The sequence below is a fragment of the Pimephales promelas genome, chromosome 21 (genome assembly GCF_988280905.1).
Source record: "Pimephales promelas chromosome 21, fPimPro1.hap1.1, whole genome shotgun sequence".
Classification (NCBI taxonomy): Eukaryota; Metazoa; Chordata; class Actinopteri; order Cypriniformes; family Leuciscidae; genus Pimephales; species Pimephales promelas.
In genome coordinates, this window is record NC_142789.1 from 16,364,212 (window position 1) to 16,387,924 (window position 23,713).

The 23,713-nt window shown below is 38.0% G+C and overlaps 1 protein-coding gene across 1 annotated transcript in view; it reads left to right on the plus strand.

Moving 5' to 3' along the window:
• Positions 1-23,713, plus strand: part of ncoa3 (nuclear receptor coactivator 3) — a 46,981-nt gene that overhangs the window by 21,397 nt on the left and 1,871 nt on the right. The window contains exons 2-22 of the mRNA XM_039673566.2: positions 9,907-10,011; positions 10,113-10,273; positions 11,338-11,438; positions 11,629-11,803; positions 11,907-12,101; positions 12,191-12,277; positions 13,930-14,073; positions 14,809-14,956; positions 15,060-15,541; positions 16,572-17,584; positions 18,113-18,239; positions 18,452-18,610; positions 18,701-18,922; positions 19,010-19,124; positions 19,985-20,156; positions 20,276-20,635; positions 21,424-21,525; positions 21,600-21,665; positions 21,796-21,979; positions 22,106-22,286; positions 23,459-23,642. Coding sequence (XP_039529500.2) covers positions 9,926-10,011; positions 10,113-10,273; positions 11,338-11,438; positions 11,629-11,803; positions 11,907-12,101; positions 12,191-12,277; positions 13,930-14,073; positions 14,809-14,956; positions 15,060-15,541; positions 16,572-17,584; positions 18,113-18,239; positions 18,452-18,610; positions 18,701-18,922; positions 19,010-19,124; positions 19,985-20,156; positions 20,276-20,635; positions 21,424-21,525; positions 21,600-21,665; positions 21,796-21,979; positions 22,106-22,286; positions 23,459-23,642 — 4,464 coding nt within the window. The 5' untranslated portion in view covers positions 9,907-9,925. The remainder of the gene's footprint in view (positions 1-9,906; positions 10,012-10,112; positions 10,274-11,337; positions 11,439-11,628; positions 11,804-11,906; positions 12,102-12,190; positions 12,278-13,929; positions 14,074-14,808; positions 14,957-15,059; positions 15,542-16,571; positions 17,585-18,112; positions 18,240-18,451; positions 18,611-18,700; positions 18,923-19,009; positions 19,125-19,984; positions 20,157-20,275; positions 20,636-21,423; positions 21,526-21,599; positions 21,666-21,795; positions 21,980-22,105; positions 22,287-23,458; positions 23,643-23,713) is intronic.

Sequence of the window (23,713 nt, forward strand, 5' to 3'; positions counted from 1 at the left end):
GGACTGTGTGTTGTGTGCATTTGGCGACAGGAGGCAGCCCCATCAATAATGCAGGTTCTCTCTGTATGGGGTCAAGGCATGATGGGATATTAAGACGTTACCCTACTGGTCGTCAGGGAAACAGGCAGAGGAGAAGGCAGCAATTGGGGAGGGTGGTTGTGGTTTTGTAGCCTATATCTGTTGAATTTGTACTCGGGATATCTCTAGTTTTTCATATCTTATTTTTTATTCATAAATGATTCTTTCTTTCCCCTCCGGCCAGTGTATTAGTATCCATAAAACGTGACAGATGCATTTGTATAAATTTACAAATAGCCGTTGAATTCACTGCTTCTGTATTGAACATTTTACAACAGAATTGCAAACAAAGATTGAGACACCTATTGAATGTCACACAATAAATGCATGATGATTATAATATTATATTATAAAATACATTGTGAATATTGCAATATTTTTTTGTGCTCTTTGTCTTGTGACGATGGTTAAGGTTAATAACGTGTCTAGGGCTGACACAGTTCCTCTATTAAATTCGGATACTTGATTTAAAGAAAATTACCTGTGTTAAATACCGGAAGTGGTGCATTCCAAGGATGAGAATCCATTAACCGCGTTACGCATTGCGTGTATTCCCCCACTCTTTTAACCACTTTATGTAGGCTAATAATGTTAGTGTCCTCTCAGCCCTAATGGCAAACGTACAGATTTTCTCCCCCACTCAACAAACTAATAACTTTATAATGATATGAAAGCATATGATAGTGCTGTATAATACATACCTTTTTTTGTTTTGTTTTGAATCCACATCTGAAATGTCCAGCTCTGTGCAGCGCGTAGCCTCACGTTTTAAAACAAACTCTGCGAGGCGTCAGTGATAGTTTTTATTTCGCCTCTAGAGGCCGCTCTCATACCGTGTAATGACAGTGCATCCTTCTTAGCCGCTCCAGCTATTGACGCAACCTGGAAAAACGATCAGTATGGATTTTTGCAGATAACCGATTGTTCCAGCAATGGGCTATATCGGCAAAACCAATCAATCAATCAATCAGGCGACCTCTATTTGTCACCGTGTCATTTTTCATTTCCCTAAAGAATAAGCCTCTATGTGTGTAAATATTGCTGTTTTTTATTATAAGTGTATCATACATGCAAGTAAATAGGCTACCTAATTATTCTTATTTTAAAGCTGCAGTCCGCAGTTTTTCCTCTGTCGCCATCTCTGTTCAAAATCTGCAACTGCAGTCATTTGCGGAATTATCAACTTTACGTGAGTTGTACTTCGGCATGGCACAGCGCGGATGAATCCCATGTTTGAGGAGAGTGTTCAGCTGTCAGTTGCCATGCGGTGTGGATACTAGCATGAAGAATCACAGATTCTACTCTTTGGAAGTATGACCAACATAAGAATTTTCACCTTACTATGTAATCTGAAGAAATCCACTTTTGTTCTGACCAACCAACTGAAAAAAAGCATTGCAATAAATCGCGCTGATTAAATCTAATGATCGTTTATCATATCACGTCAAACCATGCAAATTATACTTTGTTCTCAAATTCTTAATGTTAACAACTTTGCGTGACTACATTTAAAGCCCTTCGTTTACATGGTGACAGCGTTTTGGGGGCTTGAAAATGCAAAAACGTGAAAAGTAAAAAAGTGCATACTACATGGAATTTCACACACTTTTGTGTCACCATATGCACGCGGATTTCCCACCCATAACGCTCATCTTAATGCAGAATAAAAAGTGTTAACTCAATGCCACTTTGTGTTTTTTCTTTCTCCGTGTAAACTTGGCCTCAGTCCAAAGTCTTTTGCATTTTACAACAGGTGAATCTGTTGTCACTGGTGATTGTCATTTGAACCTTTCTGAATCCGCCATCAAATTGATGATAAGTTTAATTATATCAAGTTCTGTGAGAAAAGGCTTTAAATCTCCACCTCCAACATCCTCACACGCAATATATCCTACTAGCCAAGACTACTTCTTTATGCGTACAGATGTGACGTAGTAACATAATGACGTAAAGACATGCTCGAATCTCCCGCGGAAATCCACCAGTACCACTGGAATTAAAAATATTATTAAAAGCTTACCGCTTTTGAATTGAGCTAAGGCAGGCAGAGAGTTTTGAACACTGGCTGGTTTATGTACTTGCTCAAATTTATTTTGGATAAATTTTAACCCAAAAAAGTTACGGACTGCAGCTTTAATGAATTATTCTTATTTCATTAGTTTACTGTGGTAGCCTAGTATTAAATCTTTGTCATTTTGTGTCAAGATGATATGCTTTTAATTGTAAACAATTTTACTGTTTTATTTCTTACATTTTGAACATTGTCAATTTTTTTTCTAAATATTTGATTCCTTATATATAAGAAATAAGCTACGAGAGGCTGTGCTGTATCTAGAAATAAGTCAAAGCTCCGCTTCGCGGCATGCCTAACACCTCCCTTCAGCCGTGATTTATTCACATAGATGCTTTTATAATATGGTTACCACACAATACAAATATTAAAGCTGAAAAATATGTACCTATGCAACTTTCATGAAGTAAAATCACTAAAAGCCTTCCTTTCAGCTGTAAAAACATAAACAAAAACATCGTAAACAGCAACAGAAGTAAAAAATTTTCGCCATTAAATAGGGGTGAAGACTCAGTAGAGAAGACTTTTATATTGAAAGGACTCAAACTTGTGAAGACGGAAAAGCAAGACGCAAATGACCAGGGTACAGGAAAACCCATTGACTCTTATGCCTGGTTCAGATTACACGATTTTAGCCCGATTTTGGCACGATCCATTTGTTGTAGGATGTCGTGGGGATTCGACAACGACAACGGGCGTCGGGACGCAAGATTCGATCGTATCATCTCGTATAGTGTGTCATAGTGGGTGACATCTAGGGCTGTCAACTTTAGTCGTTTAGTCGACTAATCGGTCGATGCCGTCGTGGTCGACTGACATTCTTATTGGTCGACCAGTTGCATTTTTTTTTTTTTTTTTTTACCAATAGAAGGAATTTTTCAATGACTTACTCCTTTATATTTATTCATTTATAAGCAGTTATTTATTACTGTATTCTAAATATAATTAGCCTATGTTTTGTCCCCAACTTTAAAATGCTTTAATTTAGGCTATTTTTGTAACTGCGCCACAGTTTAGCGCACACACATAATACACTCGGGAACCGCACCTGTGTCTGGCTGCGCTGCTGCTCGCGCTCGGTACGGGATGCTGTATTCATTCAGTTAGAACGCTGCTTGTTTTGGCTTTAGTCGACAAAATGTCCAGGAAATATAAATCTTTTGTCTGGCTGCATTTTAAAACAAAGACGACAAGACTGTGGAGGGAGGCGATCGCGTTGCCATTATGAGCGCGCAAGTCGCGCGCCTACATTTAAAATCGAACTTGAGCGCGCAAAAGACGTGAGCAGCCTTTTAACGGCTATATCATGCTGACTCAATAGATTGTGTTTTCTTAATGTTTTCATTTTTATTTGTACACTTGACGCATTTGAAAATAGCCTAAATAATGCAACAAAACGAAAATAAACCTATACGCGGTCCTACAGCCTATTATAGGATTGTTTTTAAGTTATTTGGGTTTTTTTGAGTGTTGTTTAAAACGCCTTGATCGTCAGGACTAAAGTTAACCCATAGCTTTGAAAGTAAAGAAGAATATAAAGCCTGTATAAACGAGAGCTTTCGTTGGGATTTTTCATTATGTGGCAGATAGCAGTTATATTTTTTGCAGCGTGTGGTGTGGTCAGGTGCGCGATTGGGACTGTACTATAGACCTGACAGAGCTCTTCACTTTTTGCAGTTAAAAAATCACTTAATTTTCAAAGAATTGTATTATTATTATAGTTTTATTTATTTGTGATGTTTTTTCGTTGTTGTTTTATAAATGCTCAATGACAATTGTTTAAAAAAATGTTTAATCAAAACATCACGTTTTTTTTTTTTTTTTTTAGTCGACTAATCGTTGAGCAGGACTCGATTTGGTCGACTAAGGATTTCTTTGGTTGAATACAGCCCTAGTGACATCCTACGTCGCGTCTGCGATGCTTCACGACAATTAATTCATTGTTTGTTTACGTTCATTTCCGAAAGTCACTCGCTACTAGTTTCGCCTTCTCGATGACATTACACGCGCTTTTAAAGACGGCATGCGATGACTGGTCAGGAAGCAACGTGTAGTCTGACAAGTGTTCTGTCCACAACACGACAAGATTTTAGGAGTCAAAATCGCGTAATCTGACACAGTGACTATCGTAACAGACAAAAAAAAAAAAAGTATAATCTGAACCAGGCATTAAAAGGACAAGATTTCACAGCAGCCATTTTTTTCATTATGAATATAGTACTGACCTGAAGGAAAATCCTGTATCTACTGTAAATGCAGGTACACTCGCTTACTTGATCTCTCACAATACTGTACTCTACCTTCAATGAACAAAATAACTGAGAACAAACATATGTTTACGTTGCTACGAGTGGTTGCTAGCGGTTGTTGTGTAGTGATACATAGAATCACTTGGTGGAGCAGTCATAGCCGTGTTTTATAATGAATAAAACACAGCTATTAACCAATCACAATCAAGGATTGGAACTAATCGCTTTATAAATTGAAATAGTTTTAAGCAGCTGGTGATCGCATATGCTGAATTAACTTTTTAAGGGTCAAAAAATAACTTGTAGAAATGGCTCCTATAACATAATTTTGCAAAATTAAGTTCTTATTAAGAGAGTGATAGAGATGATGGGTGTTGGTGTAAGATAAAGTAACCACGGAAAGACACACACAGATTAGCTTCGAAGAGACTGAACAGAAGAACCAGTTTAGCTCATGAGGTTGAATATGTAAATATGATTGCAAAGAGCCAGCAGGCTTTTTCCAGGAAGAGGAAGTGGTGACGCAGACCTCTGTGTGTGTGGGAAGGCACAAACAGGATGCCTGTTTTTGCTGCTTCCTGATTCGGATATTCTCGATAACTTTCCCATTAAAATATCAGCGTCCAGCCTTTCTGAGAATAATGGCTCTTTGCTTAGAGATGCTCATCTGGTGCTTTCTGGAAGAAGCAGTTTTAAGAGCTCAGTTATAATGAGCGATGCTCTTGTGTGTTTTTATCAGATACCCGCTTCACCTTTTGAACTTCTGAAAGATGTAGAGCTGCATCACTGTATAATGGAGCCATAATGTCCTTAAAACCCATTCGCCATCTCTGCTGTTAGATCGGAAACATAAGAGCACCATTCAGATAGAAGTTGCACTCTGTCTTGTATCATTGATCCTGAGCTTCTACATTCCACATCTCCTGCTTAATTAAAAGCATATGTGAAGTGCTCATCCTTGGACTGAAGTTGTCTCACTCTTGCTCTTTTTCTGTCTCAGTATTTTGCTTTCACTCGTTCCTCACATTCGCATTCACACTCACCCTCGCTCTCTTGCTCCCTTGAGCAGAATGTTGATGTGGTGTCTGGTTTTCTTGCAGGTGCACTTAGAGTATCGATGAGGCTGGAACTGTACATGAATGAGTAGTAAGGGAACAGATTAAATCTTTTACTCTCTCATTCCTGCTAAACAAATCCTGCTACAAACAGTCTAAGCTGGTTTACTGGTCTCAATTCAATTGGCATTTAACTGGTTTGACCAGCTGAAAAGTGCCCAAAACCCTTTTGAGATCAGCCAACAGATCCATTTGGACCAGAAAACTAGCAGCATTGTATTGTTTTTTTTTTTTTCCCCTCTCAATAGATGTGTTATTCTAAATCCGTTTGACCTGTAAATGACCTTTATATTCTATAATAAAAACTAATGAGGACTGAGGCTGTCAATGTCCAAAATTTAATAAAAACACCATAAAAGCATCATAAAATAGTCCATGTGACTCCTTCACTAGGCTATATTCAAATTTTCCAAAGTCCTATGATGGTTTTATGTGAGGAACTGCTCAAATTTGCGTTATCTACTGACAATTTGCCCCTCCTCCTTTGCTTTCAAATCTCACTTGTTTTCATGTATATTCAGTTAAAGAAAAACACCCTGATATTTCATTTCTGGATGTGAATTTGATTCGATTTGAGTGAATTTTAGTAATTACTGAAGACCAGTGTTTGGCACAACATGCTCGGAGCAACTGCAACCTCTTATTGTTACTTAAATATGTTGCATTGGTGATGAATCATGCCAGTATTAGGGTTTCTCCACTGCATAAAGCTATTAAATATCCACAATAAGGTACATTGACCACATTTTTAATCTTGATAGCCCTAATACACAGTTTAGAATGGCATAAAGGTGACTTTGATGACGAATTTTCGATTTTGGATGAAATTACTCTTTAATTTCTTTAATTTAAATGTTGCCTTGACCCCAAAGGGTTAGTTCACACAAAAATTAGTCTCATTAAATACTCAGCCTCTGAAAGCAGAAAGCTCCTTGATTTCATCAAAAATGAACTGAGATTTTACGGATTTGGAACGGCATGAGGATGAGTAATTAATGAAAGAAATATAATTTTTGGGTGAACTTACCCTTTAACAGTCATGGTTATCATTGTTTGTTTCACTCCACTGTAGAGTTCAAGGAGATCGAAAGGGTAAAAGACAGAGCCAGAGTAATAATGAAGTTGGAAGATGCAAATGCTTCAGCAGCAGGTTTTTGGTTTGTGACAGACAGCTGTACATGTCAGCACATGCAGTGCAGTAATGGGCATAGTTGTGTAATGTCTCTGTCACACTCAGGAATGATGAGCTCATACTGAGGGTTTTAAGGTGACAGAGGGCAAACTGTGTTTTCCTTAAACAGATTGTTCACCTAGGAATGGATATTGTCATCCTTTACTTACCCTCATGTAATTCCAGGCTTCATATACAGAACAAAAATTAAGATTTAAAAAATTTAAAATGTAAGATTTTCTATAAGTTTTTGTCCACCTATTTTAAGTGTTGGAAATGCTTTAAAAAGTACATAAAGACATTGTAAAAGTAAACTAGAAGATTTGGTTATGGTAAACAGAAGTGTCAAGCAGGCTTGTTTCCGCTTCGGTTTACAATATTTGATGTTCATGTTTGATGTCCATTGATCAATGTTTAAATTGTGTATAAAAGCTTAAAATAAATGTGTTTATCATATAAAGTAATCATGTCTATTTAAGGTTTGGCTTAAACAGCTTAATTCTCTTTTTGAAACGTGGAAATATTGACTTTAAAGTCGCTAGGAATTTTATATAATCTAAAACCCTGTCAATTCCTGCAAAATTGCCAACATCCAGTAGCAGTATTTCTTGTTTATATGGAAGCTTGTTTCCGCCACTGAATAAAAAAAAATTGCGACTTTTTATCTCACAATTGCGAGATATGAAGTCAGAATTGCAAGATATAAAGTCGCAATTGCGAGATATAAAATCGCAATTCTGAGAGATAAAGTCGCAATTGCGAGATATAAAGTTGCAATTCCGAGATATAGTCGCAATTCTAAGAAATAGTCGCAATTGTGAGAAAATAAGACTTAAACATTTTTTAAAAAAAAGGTAATTGCGACTTTTTATCTCACAATTATGACTTTTTTTCTCAATTTCGACTTTATATCATGCATTTCTGAACTTATAACAAAATTGCGACTATATCAATCAATTCTCACTTTATATTTCGCAATTCTGACTATATCTCGCAATTTTGACTTTACATTTCGCAATTTTGACTTTATATCACGCAATTTTGACTTTACATTTCACAATTCTGACTTTATATCACGCAATTCTGACTTTGTATGTATGTAAACTCGCAGTTGTGAGAAAAAAAAGTCAGAATTGTGAGATAAAAAGTCGCTATTACCTTTTTTTATTTTTCATTCTGTGGTGGAAACAAGCTTCCATATGTTTATGAACACTAAAAAAATATTCAACTTAAAATGTGTTGGTGCTGCTTGAAAAGGGTTTAGTCAACTTGAAATGTGACAACTTGGGTATTTGAGTTGACTAAACTTAAAATTATGGATATAGGCTACATCACTATTAAGCATAGTTTCAACCAGACTTTAAATCAATGGACAAAAAAGAGAATATTAAAAGTATACATTTAAAAAAATGAAGGTGTTCTGAAGATGAAGACTAATGTAATTGGTTTTGGAACAACGCAATAACAGGATTTTAATTTATGGATGAACTATCTTTTTAAGCAAGGGGAAAAGGTTGTTTGCATGTGTGTGTTCAGAGAGGGAAGGGGAAAAGACTGCAATCCGATGGTCTGTGCTCTGAGATTTCCGCTGAACTCTGGGAGGGGTCAGGCGCCGGGCAAGGTCAGGGCTCTAAACAAACACACTCACACACATGCACGCATGCAGCAGAGGGTCTATGACCAGTGTGACAGAGACCGATAACAGCAGAAGACGCCAGAGAGAATGAAAAGAACGGAGATGGAAAGACAGCCATGTGTGATTACTTTAAACCAACTGGCCTCTAAGGGATTTTTACTGAATGAATGAAGTCATTTCCCCTCAAGTTTACACAGCAAGCTAATCACAGGTGTAGTTCATCATATTGACTATGAATATATTTCACAGAAAGGTGTCATTGGAGGCTTTGAGTATGCAAAATTTCATTGTAGGCTTTGAGTATGCAAAATGTCTTCAAACACAGCAATAAATATCGACGGCATATGATGTCGCTCTCTTCTCTTCTCTTTTTTATCACAAATAAAAAAATACATTCAAAATTATAAAAATCTGTGCAGCCCGACAGCAACTTTGGCTCAATCAGTTCAGTGCTGTAGGTTTGGGATGGATCCGTTTGGGCGACCAATGGCAGAATGTTCAGTAAAACGGTCATCGTTTTTGCAGTTGGTGACAACAGCGTCGATTCAATTCCGATTCACAATGTCATTTCAATTTAATAACAGTCATTCGTTTTGGGAATCGGCCTGTGTGGTCTTCAATCAATATTGTGACTCTTCCAAAGAAGATACTTTGCAGTTTTAAAATCAGTATTTTTGCACAGAAGTCACATACTTCACCTTTTCAATAAACGGCTGTTGATTTGATATTTTCTATCTAATGCAATGACATTTATGCATTTTAACTTCGGATTAGGCCAAGTATGTTTTAATATTTTGGGTTCACTCTGTCTTTGCATACATAACTTGAAAGGTACACATGTTACAGACATATCAGAACTGCTAGTGCCAGTAACAACAAACGAAAAAAAAAAAGTGACACTAAAAAGGAGGAAGTGTTGGCATTGGTGAAGTGGGCGGAGCAATAAACGTAAAAAGGTGGAAGAAATGGTGTGTCCGTGTGGAGGAAGGACATGATATATCTGAAATGCATTTTGGGAGGGGGGCTAGAGAGTGTTTTGTGACCACATTGTCTTTAATTCTGTATTAGAGTAATTCCGATTCATTAGTCTGCTTTTTAATTAGATTATTTATACATTTCATTTATATTTTGTGCATCGTACGGCTTCACGGATTGAGATAATTGACCCAGTCCCTGCTATAGAAACACACACACACACACAAACACACTGAGGGTTGATCCATTTCCCCTGGGGCCCCGTTTCACTCCATCATAATCAGTGTCTCTTCTCAGACACACTGTCACACAAACACACACACACACACACGCACGCAGCACCGCTGCTGAGGCCTGGAACATTCCGCACATTCAGCTGTATGTGGGAACACTTAAAAATAAGTGCTACACACAAACACACACACATACTTTTTTATTAAACCATATGGAAAGAGATGAAACACTCAAGTTCATTGTGTAGAAGTGTCAAAGTCAGCTCATTATTTGTTTTGTAGTACACTTGTGGTGTTTTCTTATCATTTTGAGCTCTTAAAAATGCCTTTGTATGTGTGTTTTCTGGCCCAAATCTAAACTTTGCGTGTGTTTCTTAGGTGCTGATATGTTTTAAACATGAGTGGAGTGGGTGAGAACTCACTTGAGCCGTTGTGCTCAGACCGGAAGCGCAAACTCTCCACATGTGACACACCAGGACAAGGGTAAGACTTTTTTTATGGTGAACGGAAACATGCAACAAGCAATGTATGACGTGTTTTTTTTTTTTCTCACTAAAATGGCATATGTGTGGATTTTATTACAGATGTGATAAGCGCAGGAGGGAACAGGAGAGCAAGTATATAGAGGAGCTCGCTGAACTGATTTCAGCCAACCTTAGTGACATCGACAGCTTCAATGTCAAACCCGATAAATGTGCCATCCTTAAAGAGACAGTGCGCCAGATACGACAGATTAAAGAGCAAGGTACACATCTGCTCGAACTGCTCTTTTACATATCTGTCTGTAACCATATTGACTAAACCCACAGTGTGCGGAACCGGATGAATTCGCTCGGTTTTATTAAACGCTGCCACCTGGTGGCAAGTGGAATGTTGTGTTACTGCAGTCTGGTCTCAACATTGAGTGCATCTTCAACGGATAAAAAATAACAAACAATAAGTTTCTCTTTTAAATACATTGCAATCATGACCTGTGGATTTAAATGAATGGGAATGAGACTGCAAAATTTAGCAAATCAAATTTGACTAAAATCAATAAATCATTCTACATAAAGTTAAATAATTAACCTAATTACTATGTTTGTAAGATTTTGAGTATATTTTCTACAATGACAGCCCTGTTTTCATCCTTCACTTAATTATATATTGCATTCAAAACAGTATTCTCCACAAGTCTGTTGCATGAGACAGGCCTATACATGCCTTTTTGCATATTATAGACTATATAACCCGGTGTTCACACAGCAAAACTATGAAAAGGCGTTGGTGTTCATTCTGCCTTATTTGATATTCATTCGGTTCATCTTGTTTTACAGGTTTTAAACATACAAATCTAAATATTAAAATAAACGGATCAAATGTCCTTTTTCAAACTGTTCTCTCGCTGTAATATTCTATACGTGAAAACATTTTTTGTGTGTTTTTGAAAGAAGTCTCTTGCCCTCACTAAGTCTGCAATTATTTCATTACAAACACAGTAAAAGCAGTCATATCGTGAGAGATTATTACTGTGGAAAATAACAGTTTTACTTTTTAATACATTTCAAAGTGTAATGTATTCCATTTAGCATGATTACTCCAGTCTTCAGAGTCACATGATCCTTCGGAAACATTTTCATATTTCTTTGATTAATATAATTATTTTGTTGAAATATTTTTTAACTTTGTTATTGTCTTTACTATCACTTTTCATCAATTAATATCTGTCGAAAAATACATTACATTGCCATTTTTAAAGTTTGTTATTACAACTTTGTGTATTTTTCTCAATTATTTTTAATATGTGGTTTATAATCGCACATCACACAGGTAAAAGCTCATGTGGCGATGATGATGTCCAGAAGGCGGATGTCTCCTCCACTGGTCCAGGAGTCATCGATAAGGACCATCTGGGCCCTCTGTTGCTACAGGTGAGATTAGAGACCTAAAGGTCAAGGGTCACCTGTAAAACATTTGCAATTATAATTTAGTGTATCTAAAGTTTCCAAAGGATTGGGAAATTATTATTCAAACAAGTTAAAAGTATTTAGGTTTATTTTTTTATATATATATTCATAATGAATTAATAATATTGATTCTACATCTTTTTCTCTCATTCAGGCTCTGGATGGGTTTTTGTTCGTGGTGAGTCGTGAAGGCAGCATTGTGTTTGTGTCGGATAATGTGACTCAGTACCTGCAGTATAAACAGGAGGAGCTGATCAACACCAGCATCTACAACATACTGCATGAGGAAGACAGAGAAGAATTGCATAAAAACTTGCCCAAAAGCAATGGTAGGAATGCTACTGTATTAATCCAAACAATGTGTCAAGTGTTCATGAGTAAATTCATGATGCCACATGATTAAAGCAAACCATATCTTGTATGTATGTTAAGGTCCCAACAGTGTGTCGTGGGGTGTTGATGCTTCCCGTCAGAAGAGTCACACGTTTAACTGCCGTATGCTGGTGAAGTTCGGCCATGGTGGTCATGGTGGTCCTGGTGGTGAAGAAGGGTCCGGTGGGCCACGCTACGAGACTATGCAATGCTTCGCTCTCACGCAGCCTAAAGCAATGATGGAGGAAGGGGAAGGTCAGTTGTAAATGTATACATTTCAATACTTTTATTCTTCTTTTGCAGTGCAGTTTAAGTATAAGCAGTGTTTTCTTTCTGCTTTTCAGACCTGCAGTCGTGTATGATTTGTGTTGCACGAAGAGTGACAGCAGTGGAGAGGACAGAAAGATTCAGCACTAGACACGAACTAACAGGTAAAATTGATTTCCTCTGCAATACATAGACAAGGTGAAAATTCGTCATGCCAGTAATTTAATGATTTTAATTAAAATGACTTAAACTCATTAAATACTGTTAATGAAAACATGATATAGCACTGCAGGATATTAAAAAGGTAATAAGTGTTTACAAATTTAAATTAGACAGAATTAATGTGAATATTGCAATTATGAACTGAAATGGAGGAGTAGCATTAAACTGAACTTGTAGGTTAATAAGCTTTTTTAAAAACACATACACGCACATATACTTGACCGTAACCGTGAATTTGATAATATATACATTTTTTCAAATGTAGTCGTTTAAAAAGGCATCTGAAATAATAAACTAAGTGCAATGTTGTGTTTTCAAATATATTGATAGTACTGAAAAATCTGATTTCCACAGAATAAATACACGAGCTGTGCTTTCTCATTCTCTCATCTCTCCGACAGCGAGTTTACGCACAAACCTGCGCCTCCTCGCTCGTTTCTTTTGCTCTGGATGAATATTGTTGGTGTTACATGGCTTGAATTTTGTGCTCCCAAAATGCACACACATAAAGTCGCCTTTCAGTACTAAATTGAGTAAATATTTCGCTGCTTATTGCGCTTTTACAGTCAAATACACAATAATGTCAAATTACCAGTCTTGGTGAGTATTTATATAAACACAGTCAGTTATGTTTTAAGTGAGCGTAATTGTTGAGTAAGACAACGCATGTGAAACAGTATATTGTATCTGTATGCCAGGTCTTAAAGGAGAACTCCGGTCAATTTTAACACTGAGCTCATTTTTTTTGTATGTGGAGTGCTGTCAGTACAGACAAAAAAGTGTTATTCTCTTTTTAAAATTCGCGCCCTGTTGACTTCAATAGGGCAAGTTCCAAACCTGCTTTTAGCCTCTTAAAATCCTTGATTTGTCATGGCACAGCCATGTGAGTGGTGTTATTAAGAGTGACCACGGTCAATCTGACTGCAGTAGATGTGAAAGATATTAATAAAAATTATGTTAATTCAGGCAGCTTACATACCTGAATTTACTTACTTTTTCGGTCGAAGTCCAAAGTAGTCGATCGTCGAGTTCGCGTGCGTGATCATTGGTAACTAAGCAACAGTGGAGACTCAGACTGTTAGCCAATGACGGTGCTGTGTGGTGTTCTAAGAATATCAGCTCAAATGGATAGTTCATCTGAATCAAATGTTGAACATAATTTAGTTACCAATGATTGCGGGCACAAACTCGACAATTCACTACTGTGGACTTCGAAAACAGGAAGTAAATACAGGTATGTGAGCTGCCTGAATTAACATCATTTTTATTAATATCTTTCACATCTACTGCAGTCAGATTGACCGTGGTCACTCTTAATAACACCACTCACATGGCAAATCAAGGATGTTAAGAGGCTGAAAGCAGGTTTAGAAATTGCCCCATTGAAGTCAACAGGGTGCGAATTTTAAAAAGAGATCAACACTAGTGAAGGCAACACCGATTTTTGTTGTTTTTGTCTGTACTGACAGCACTCCAAATGTACAAAAAAATGAGCTCAATGTTAAAATTGACCGGAGTTCTCCTTTAAAGTGACAGCAGCGTAATATACTTGCTGCCGAATTATGATATAATATTAAAATGCATTTGACTACAGGTAAACTGATCGAGATCGAGCAGCAGAGCCTGTTGCACACCACCATGCGTCCTGGCTGGGAGGATTTAGTCCGCAGGTGTATGCAGATGTTCCTGCATCGCAGTGAGGGTCAGCCCTGGTCCTACAAGAGACACTATCAAGAAGGTATGTGGTTGTACACCTGCATGGATCTTTTTATTTCTAGTGCAAACCCTTTTCACATTTCTGGGGTTCTCAGAAGTGTCATAGCTGGTTAAGCTTCTATATATGGTGAATGGAAGCTATTAAAAAATATTTTTGTTGCAATCCAAATGCAAAAAACTAGTGTCTCTACGATTTTTCTAAAATAAATTTTGAATTAATTTGATTAATTACTCACCCTGATGTCATTCCAACTCCTAAGACTTTCGTTCATCATCTGAACACAAGTGAAGGTCTTTTTGATGAAATCAGAGCTTTCTGTCCTTCCATTGACAGCTATGCAATTACCACTTTGAGGCTTCAAAAACGAATCCATATGAATTGAGCTGTTGACTCCAAACTTTCTGAAGAGACTTGATCGCTTTATATGATGAACAGATTTAATTTAGGCTTTTACTCATATATAAATAAACATCATACATCAGTTGTGGCAAAGTATAGTGTAACACATGTACATAATATAAAACATTAAAAAAAAAAAACCTTTAATAACTGCGGAAACGTCATCACAGTCCATTGCACAGTATGGTGTTTAAATTAAATAAATGACTCCATGTACTTTTGAGAAAAGATGTTGAAAGACAAAATGGAAGTGCGAATTCTGTAACTCGCTAACATGCTGCTTTTGCATGAGGTGTGAAATTGGCAGATTGAGTACTTTTGTTGTATTAATGATGTTTTTTCTCCGCTTCTTTTCAGCATTTGTTCATGGCAGAGCAGAGACTCCCCTCTATCGGTTCTCTTTGTCAGATGGCACTCCAGTAACGGCACAAACACGTAGCGAGTTATGCCGAAACCCCATCACCAACGACCCGGTCACATTCCTCTCTACACATCTTCTGCAGAGGTTTGTGCAGCTCTGCCCAAAGCCAACATTTACACACTACTCTGATATTACATGACAATGCCTCTGTGCTGTCCTCGACCTCATCTCAATCTCTTTCACACAGGGAGCAAAATGGATACCGACCCAACCAGGGTGGTGTAATGCGATCAGTTATGGGCAATGCAAATCCAAATGCCCAGATGAACATGGGCAATACCAGGGGTTACGGCATGAACGAGCAAGGTCACATGGGACCCAGAGGAGGACCTATGTATGGCCCAGGCCACAGGATGAATCAAATGAACCCGATGCATCAGATGAATCAAATGAACCAGATGAATCAGATGAATCAAATGAACTCCATGAATCAGATGAACTCCATGAATCAGATGAACTCTATGAATCAGATGAACTCTATGAATCAGATAGGCCATCCTGGCATGAATCAGCACCAACAGGGTCAGTTTCATGGTGGTGGCTATGGAATGGGCATGACAAGTCCCTCACAAGGAAGCCCCGGTATGAATCCTACTCAACAGAACCTCATGGGGTCGCCACGGATTCGAGGGAGTCCTAAAATGGGTGCAAGTCCTTTCTCACCTGGAGGTATGTGTCCTGTTTTTGCAGTTTAGATTAAATGGTTGGAATATTAGGCCTGTGGGATCTAAAATAATTCCATAGAAAGCTCTGCTCAGTTCCACAGCATTCGAACACGTCATTTCTAAAGTTCCACATCTCAAGCACCTTGTGTATTCGTTTAATAAAGATATTTGCTAATTTGATCATGCTCTTACCTTGGGTGAGAAGTTTCAACTGGGGAATGACAAAGTCATTTTGAGAAAAAGGCATTTAAAGATTTAAGTAGGGAATTTAATATATTTCTATCGGAAAACATTGCTCAAAAACAGAATAAATGCTCGGGCCCTTAGTAATAATAATATATAATATTTCAAGCTCATGAAAACTGATTATTTAATAACATGGCAGGCATATAAGGCCTACAACTGCAGTAACTCAATGAATTAACATGGGCAAGAGTACACCATGTGATGCGTCTAATCGCGAATCACGTTAGCTAAAACCAGCAGTTGCCAATGAGATTTCGTCATTGGCTTTAAATCACCCTTTGGACAGTCACAATTGGTTACTGATTACTGGTTACTGAAAGGAAATGCCCATATTTGGGTTGCACATCGTTGTGTGGTAGATTCAGAGATTGGTTACTGGTTACTGGTTACTGAAAGGAAATGCCCATATTTGGGTTGCATAGTGTTGTGTGGGAGATTCAGAGCTTTACAACGATACTGGTCATGACATACTTCAGTAAGCAGATGGAACGCAGCATAACGCGTTGGAATGCTAACTTTTTGGTAAATTCGGGTGAAATTTACTGCCGCAAGTAAACAAAATGTAATAAAAAAAACCATCTAAATGTATATTTTCAACGTTTTTTTATAGTAGCTTGAAGGAACAAATATTGAAGGAGTAAACTAGCCCAAAATCTCAAAACTGATCACTGCATGAAAAATCAATGTTTTCGCCTGCCGTGTCTCGCCCAAGCTTTGGCCTTCAGTGCTCCGTTAGAAAACAAACATCAAGATTTGACTCTAATTTCTTTATTTTTTTGATGTTGCAGGCATGCACTCTCCCATGGGTCCCGTGGGTATGGGCGGCAGTGGTGGATCTTCTGGTCCATCAGTTGGGAACACTTTCTCTAGCAGCTCATTGAATGCCCTCCAGGCCATAAGCGAAGGTGTTGGCTCTTCTCTACCTTCAGCTCTCAACTCGCCTGCCCACAAATCTGACAGCTCTCCCAGCATCAACTCGACCCAGTCCAGTCAGCAAGGCCAGACCGGCAACAACAAACCCAGCGCTTGTGACTCCAAGAGCCCGTCAAGTGCTCACAGCACAGGGTTGGAGCAACAACAGGCTTCTTCATCAGAGACCACGGATAAGCCGGACAGTCAGTCCAACAAGGACGGTTCCACTGGGGCGGAAGTCAACCGGAGAGTCCCTGACGGAAAGGGCCACAAGAAATTACTTCAGTTGCTCACATCCCCAACTGAAGAGATTGGGATTGGGACTGCTACTGGTGGACCCGTCCCAGGCCGCGCCTCCACCCCAATGGGTGCCGACTCAAAGGAGGCAGGAAGCGGCATGATGAGTCCTTCGTCGACGGGGGTGTCCTCCTCCTCCGGTTCATCATCAGGGAATAACCTAAATCAGCAAGGCTCGGGAGGAGTGTCGTCCACGGCTTGTCCCAGTGGACACCACACCACTCACACCTTACAGGAAAAACACAAGATTCTTCACAAGCTTCTTCAAAATGGAAACACGCCAGATGAGGTAGCTCGCATCACAGCCGAGGCCACTGGTAAGGCCTCTCTCGGTTCGGAGCACCCAGGCGCTGAAGGGAGGAATCTGGACCTCAAACAGGAGCAGCACAGTCCGAAAGAAGGAAAAAAGCCCCAAGCCCTTCTTCACTACCTCCTCAATAAGGATGACTCCAAAGACCCCAATGCCACTGAGGTCAAGCCAAAGCTGGAGGAGCTGGAAGGGCGAGGGGCCACTGGAGGGCATGGGTCAGGGGTCACAACCTCCAACTCTAACAACCAGGAGGGCAAAGTCAAGATCGAACCACCCGACGAGGTATTCGTGGTTGATTTATATTTTGGAATTTATTTAATAAAAAATATTTAATTGATATATTTATTGAATTTTAGTTTTGTATTCAACAAAGAATCCTGAAAAACAATGCATTGCACTTTCCACAAAAATATTAAGTCGCATAAGCTGAAAATTCGGCTTTTCCATGACAGGAATAAATTGCACTTTTGCATTAAATTAGAAAACAGATCATTTAAATTTTAATAATGTCTTTTTTTTATGAGCATAAGAGACACTTTAATTTGCATATATCGATCTATTGTTCATTTTTAGTTAATAAATATATTATATTCTAATTAATATTTAAAAAACTTTCGTTATTACTTAAAAATTAGGGGTTTTGGAATATCTTTCCACAATATGAATTTTTTTTTTTTTTTAAGTTACTAAATTGTTTTATTGTTTTATTTTTAAGTTACTAAATTGTTTTATTGAAATGCAAAACTGGGATCTAATTCAGATTTATTTGTTTATTATTCTAAAATCCATCATTTTGTTTTGTTTTTCCAGCTGGATAACTTAGAGAGTATTCTTGGAGGGCTGAGGAATTCTGGTTCTGGAATGTTTGCTGATTCTGGAAGCGGAGGGATGGAAGGGGGCAATAAGCAAGGCAATGGACCTAACAGCACCGCACATGGTGAGTCACAAAACCTCGAGGGCCTCAAAGCCAGGAGGGGATGTTGAAAATTTAATCTGACTAGATGACAACATGTAAACTTGTAAAAAAACAGAAAATGAACTGGACAAATATTTTAAAGGTAACTGCAGATGACCACGTAGATTACCAAAACTGCTCCCCATTGTGTTTATTCTTTGTGGAATTGTATGCATTATTGTTGTGTGTTCCAGACCGGGAAGTTATTGGTATGGGCTCTGGTCAACGTGTGCCCTTCCAGAGGGCAGTGTCCGTCGATGGTAAACCTTTGAGCGGGCCGGGCATGACGGGTAGGAGGAGCGCCCCTTCCTCTCTTGTCAAACAGGAGCACACTGACAACCAGATGGGCTTGGGTGAGTCTCATATTTTCACTGTGACTGTAAAACCGTCCATACATTCATTCTATAGCTGGATTTTTAACATATCCACCATTTTGTTCCCAGGAGGTCCAAATAGGCCAATGGGAATGCCCAATCGTCCCCCTATGGCAGGTGCAGGAGATTGGGGAATGCCTGGTTCCACCGGCAGCCCTGTCGGACACCCTGGCATGGGTCGTGCAGGTATGGACCACAATCCTAAGAGCATGATGGGAGGACCCATGGTTAACCGATCTAACAGCGTTCCCGCAACCAGATCCATGTTGCAGCAGCAGTTGATGGATATGGGTAAGTGGCAAGTGCTGGTAATGTGCAGAATAACTAAAAACCAGCAAAACAGGTTTTCTTTTAAATGGCATGATGTTGTTTTTGCAGGGTCTTATGATGTAGGAATGGGTATAAATTCGTTCAGAGGGCAGGGACCCCCACCACAGTCCCCTTCATGGCCGGACGGTGGGATGGGAATGGAGGGACCACAGAATGCAAACAGGTCAATTAAATTATTACACTAAATCTACAGTTTTAGATCATTTGCCTGCTTTTATTGATGGAAAATGCTTAAAATTAGGGTAGACTTATTCACTGAAATGAATAAATGAGGCATTGATAGCACTTTTGAAATCGATCATATCCTCGCATCCAATCAAATATTTTCTCCCCAAAGCCCTTTCAAATTGACAGGTTTCATGTTACCAAAGCCAAACATTATTTCTTAATAATAAATATATTTAAATATTTTATATATTTAAATTCAATTATAAATAAATAAATAATTATATATAAATGTTTTATTTATATATATATATATATATATATATATATATATATACACATAGTTATAATGTTATAATATAAATATATTATAAATGTATATTATACTTGATTATTATGTACAGTGTGTGTATGTGTGTGTGTGTGTATATATATATATAAAATATATTACATTTAAATGTTACATTCATTATTTTAAGGATTTAAAACTAAACAAAAAATATATTAATATATATATAATATTTTTTTGTTGGATATATATATATATATATATATATATATATATATATATATATATATATATATATATATATATAAAATTTTATAAATGTACATGTCAAATAAGATTTGCATTAAGTTAATATAAAATAAATATATAAAATTTTCCCTTCCACAACATTTTGTTAGATTTATTCTTAAAACCAAAAAAAGTACTTAATTCAAGATATATTTTCTGAAAACAAGTGTGTTCATCTTATTACTTCTTAAGTAAATTTATTTTGTTTTAACAATTTTTAGATGTTTTTTATACCCAAAAGTCAATAGCATCCTCTTTGCTCTCTGCTTTTTATGAATCAGGCTGCCTTTTAATAACTCTCTGGATGATCTTCTGGTGCCTCCATCCACCACTGAGGGTCAGAGTGATGAGCGAGCTCTGCTGGACCAGCTGGACTCTCTACTCAACAACACTGACGTCATTGCTCTGGAGGAGATCGACCGTGCCCTTGGCATACCGGATCTCATCAACCAGGTACTCAGCCAACCTGCTTCATGGAACAGATGTGTTCTCTTTCTGTAACGCTATGGCATTGGAGCAACTGTCCAGTCACATTCCCTGAAAAAAAATGTCTTTCTCTTTTCTCCCTTTAGGGTCATAGTTCAGACCAGACCCCTCCGACAGACCCCTTCAATGGTCCTTGTCCGGGGCCTGACTCGTCTATGGGTATGGAGCCCAAGGGCATGTATGGGCAGGGCTACCCAGGCCCCCCATCCATGGCGATGCAGGGCGGATATGGCCCTGGTCCCAACCCTGGTCCCGGCCCTGGACCTGGTCCCCAGTCTGGACCAGGGTTTAACCCCATGATGAGTCAGATGAGCCAGCAGGGTGGTTTTCCCGGAATGGGTGGAATGGGCGCTATGCATCCCCGTGCGAACATGATGAGACCTCGGATGGTGAACACGACGAAGCCGCTCAGACTACAGCTCCAGCAGAGACTGCAGGGGCAGCAGGTGAGCAGCTATAATATTTTGTGTAATGTAGTGCTAGGATTACTAATTAATAATAATTAATGGCAGAAAATAATAATCATTTAGTCTGATCTTTTTGCTATGACAGAAAACTGGGACAAACATTTACTTGGAATATTTTTACATATCTACATTAAAAACATAATGAAATATATATATATAGCTTAAACACATATGGAAGAATATTAATGGCAACAATATCTTTATAAAATTAACTTATTGGAATAAGCATATTAAAAGGCTTTTTGCATGAGGACTACAGTTGACCATTTTTGTATATTTAAGCCATGTACATTTGAATTAAAAACATTGTACACACAATGTCATTTTACAAAATTCAGTAATACATATTTGCAAAAATTGCAATATAAAATATTTGCATTTTTAAATATACATTAAATCATTTTTGTTCTGTAAAATGTTTACTTTACAAAATTGACTTCTAAATTTCAAGCACAATCTGAGAAATGCAGAGAAACCAGTGCTTTTGACATTAATATACTTCCAGAACTGAACATCCAAAACAGCAAGAGTGTGATTAAATGTTGCTGTTGTCGATAAACTTGAGATACTTGGAGTGTGGAAATCATAAATAAACCATAATTTAAACTTGAACACGGGTAATGACATTTACTTTATGATTGATTGATCATGATTTTATTATTTTATCCTTCCAGGAGATTAACTCATAATCAGAATAGTTGCAAGTTGCAGCCCTGGTGTAATGTATGATGTTACTCTCATAACATCTGGATGTGTCTTTGCTGCAGTTTTTGAACCAGAGCAGGCAGGGCATGGTGATGCGGCCAGATAACAACCCGCCCGGAAACCCTGGCATGAGACCTAGCATGCAGCCGGGCATGGGTGGACAGGTACTTTTTTCTTCCTTTAATGAAATCTGAATGTTCATTTTCTCTCTCTAATATCACCCTTCCTCATCTTTCAGCCTGGTTTTCTGAATGCTCAGATGATGGCCCAGCGCAGCAGAGAAATGATGAATCTTCAAACAGAGGTATAAACAGACCGTTTTCAAAATATGCGTTTGTGTTTGTCACATATCATACTCGACCCCCAATGGCAATTTATGTAGTGTAACTGAAGTATATCATTTTGTATAAGATTTTTACGATTGCTTTCTGCAGATGAGAAGACAGAGGATGATGATGATGATGCAGCAACAACAGCAGCATCAACAGCAACAGGTCGCAGCCGGAGGCTTTAGTCCCCCTCCTAATGTCACCGCTCCCACAGGAATGGACAGCCCAATGGGAGGACCCCCAATGAACCAGCCCGGCCAGCAGGCATTTAACTATGGAGGCAACTATGGTAGGATAGTTATCATATTGGGATCTCATTGCTTAAAGTAATCATGAAATGATGGGGACAATGTGTAAATTATGCACAATGCACTTCCTTCTTGCTTTCTTGTAATTGTCTGTGTTGTGATTGCAGGGATGGGCCAGCAGGGGGACCCTTCATTTGTGACAACAGGCAGCAGTCCCCCTAACAATATGATGTCTGGTCGTATGGGTGGCCCTCAGAATCCCATGATGCAACAGCACCCACAGAGCAATCCCATGTACCAGTCCGCAGAGATGAAAGGCTGGGGACAGGGGCCCATGTCCATGAATAAGTAAGTTCTAAACATAAAATCACACTTAACGGCCCTTTCACAGCAAGGATGACAAAGATATAGTTAAAGAAATGGTAAAAGAATGGCAGAAACAATATTTTCTTTCAGCTGATGAACAATAAAAACATAGACAGCCAATCAGAATTCTTCCTGCTTTAAAGAGCTTGAGTATTTAAAGCAGAAGACGACATAATTGTGTTTAGAAAAATAGAACAAAATCATATGGATGCTAATGTTATTATTATAGTTATTGTTATGCGATGCGGCTGCGAAACGACCGGAAGCGAAACGACCGAAAAGAATTTTTTAGATATTATATTATTGTTTTATATAATATTTATTATTATATATAAATAAGATTTTCTAGTTGTGCTCAGTTCTAAAATAATATTTAACCAGCTAGAAATGCTATGAAATTATTTTTGAAAATCTTTGAAAATCAATCAAAAAATGTATTGACCAAAAGCAGGGTCGTTATCGTTAACTAAAACTGAAATAAAAATAAATTAAAACAACAAAAAAGATATTTGAAGAAAATAAAACTAATGAAAATGACAAAAGCACACAACTAAATTATTAATAAATATTATTATAGAATTTAAATAGTACTAAAACAATGCTTATGTGGTACACTGTGCTAAATAAATGAAAAACTGGTCATACTTTACAATAAGATTTGTTAACTACATGAACTAATAATGCATTTATACACACATACAGCTTTTATTAATCTTTGTTAATGTTAATTTCAACATTTACTAGTACTAGTAACTAGAACTTACAATAAACAGCTGTATTTAACTAATATTAAAAAGATTAACTAACATTTGTTGCTGTATTTGTTAATATTATTTACAAGTAATACATTTAACTTATTTTAAAGTGTTACCAAACAACTTTTCAGGCAATTAATTGAACCTGAACAATCAAACATAAATACATGGTCTTTAATGTAGTTAAGTGGTTGCACTTTATTTGACATCATGTGTACTTGCATACTGGGTAATATAAGGTAACTACATGGGTTAGGAGTAGGGTCAGAGTTAGTTACCCAGTTAATTACGGCAAAAGTTCATTGTATGTGCATGGGGAACAGGACTGTAAAATAAAGTGCTACCAGTTAAGCCTTAAGAGCGTATTTAAATCGTTCTCCTGTTTTTTCCTTTTCCTAGTTCATACTCCCAGCAGCAGCAATATCCCCAGCAGGGGGCGCCGGGACAGTACGGGGGAATGATGATGAACGGGTCCATGCAGGGAGGTGTAAATGGCAACGGTGCTGGGCAGATGCCCCAAATGCAGGGCCAGATGGGCATGAGTGCCATGGGCATGGGACGCATGCCGATGGGACCCGATCAGGTACAGACCCGCGTTGATTCGCTTACGTACGCATGACTGCATTAAAACACGTTACCTTTACTTACCTGTGC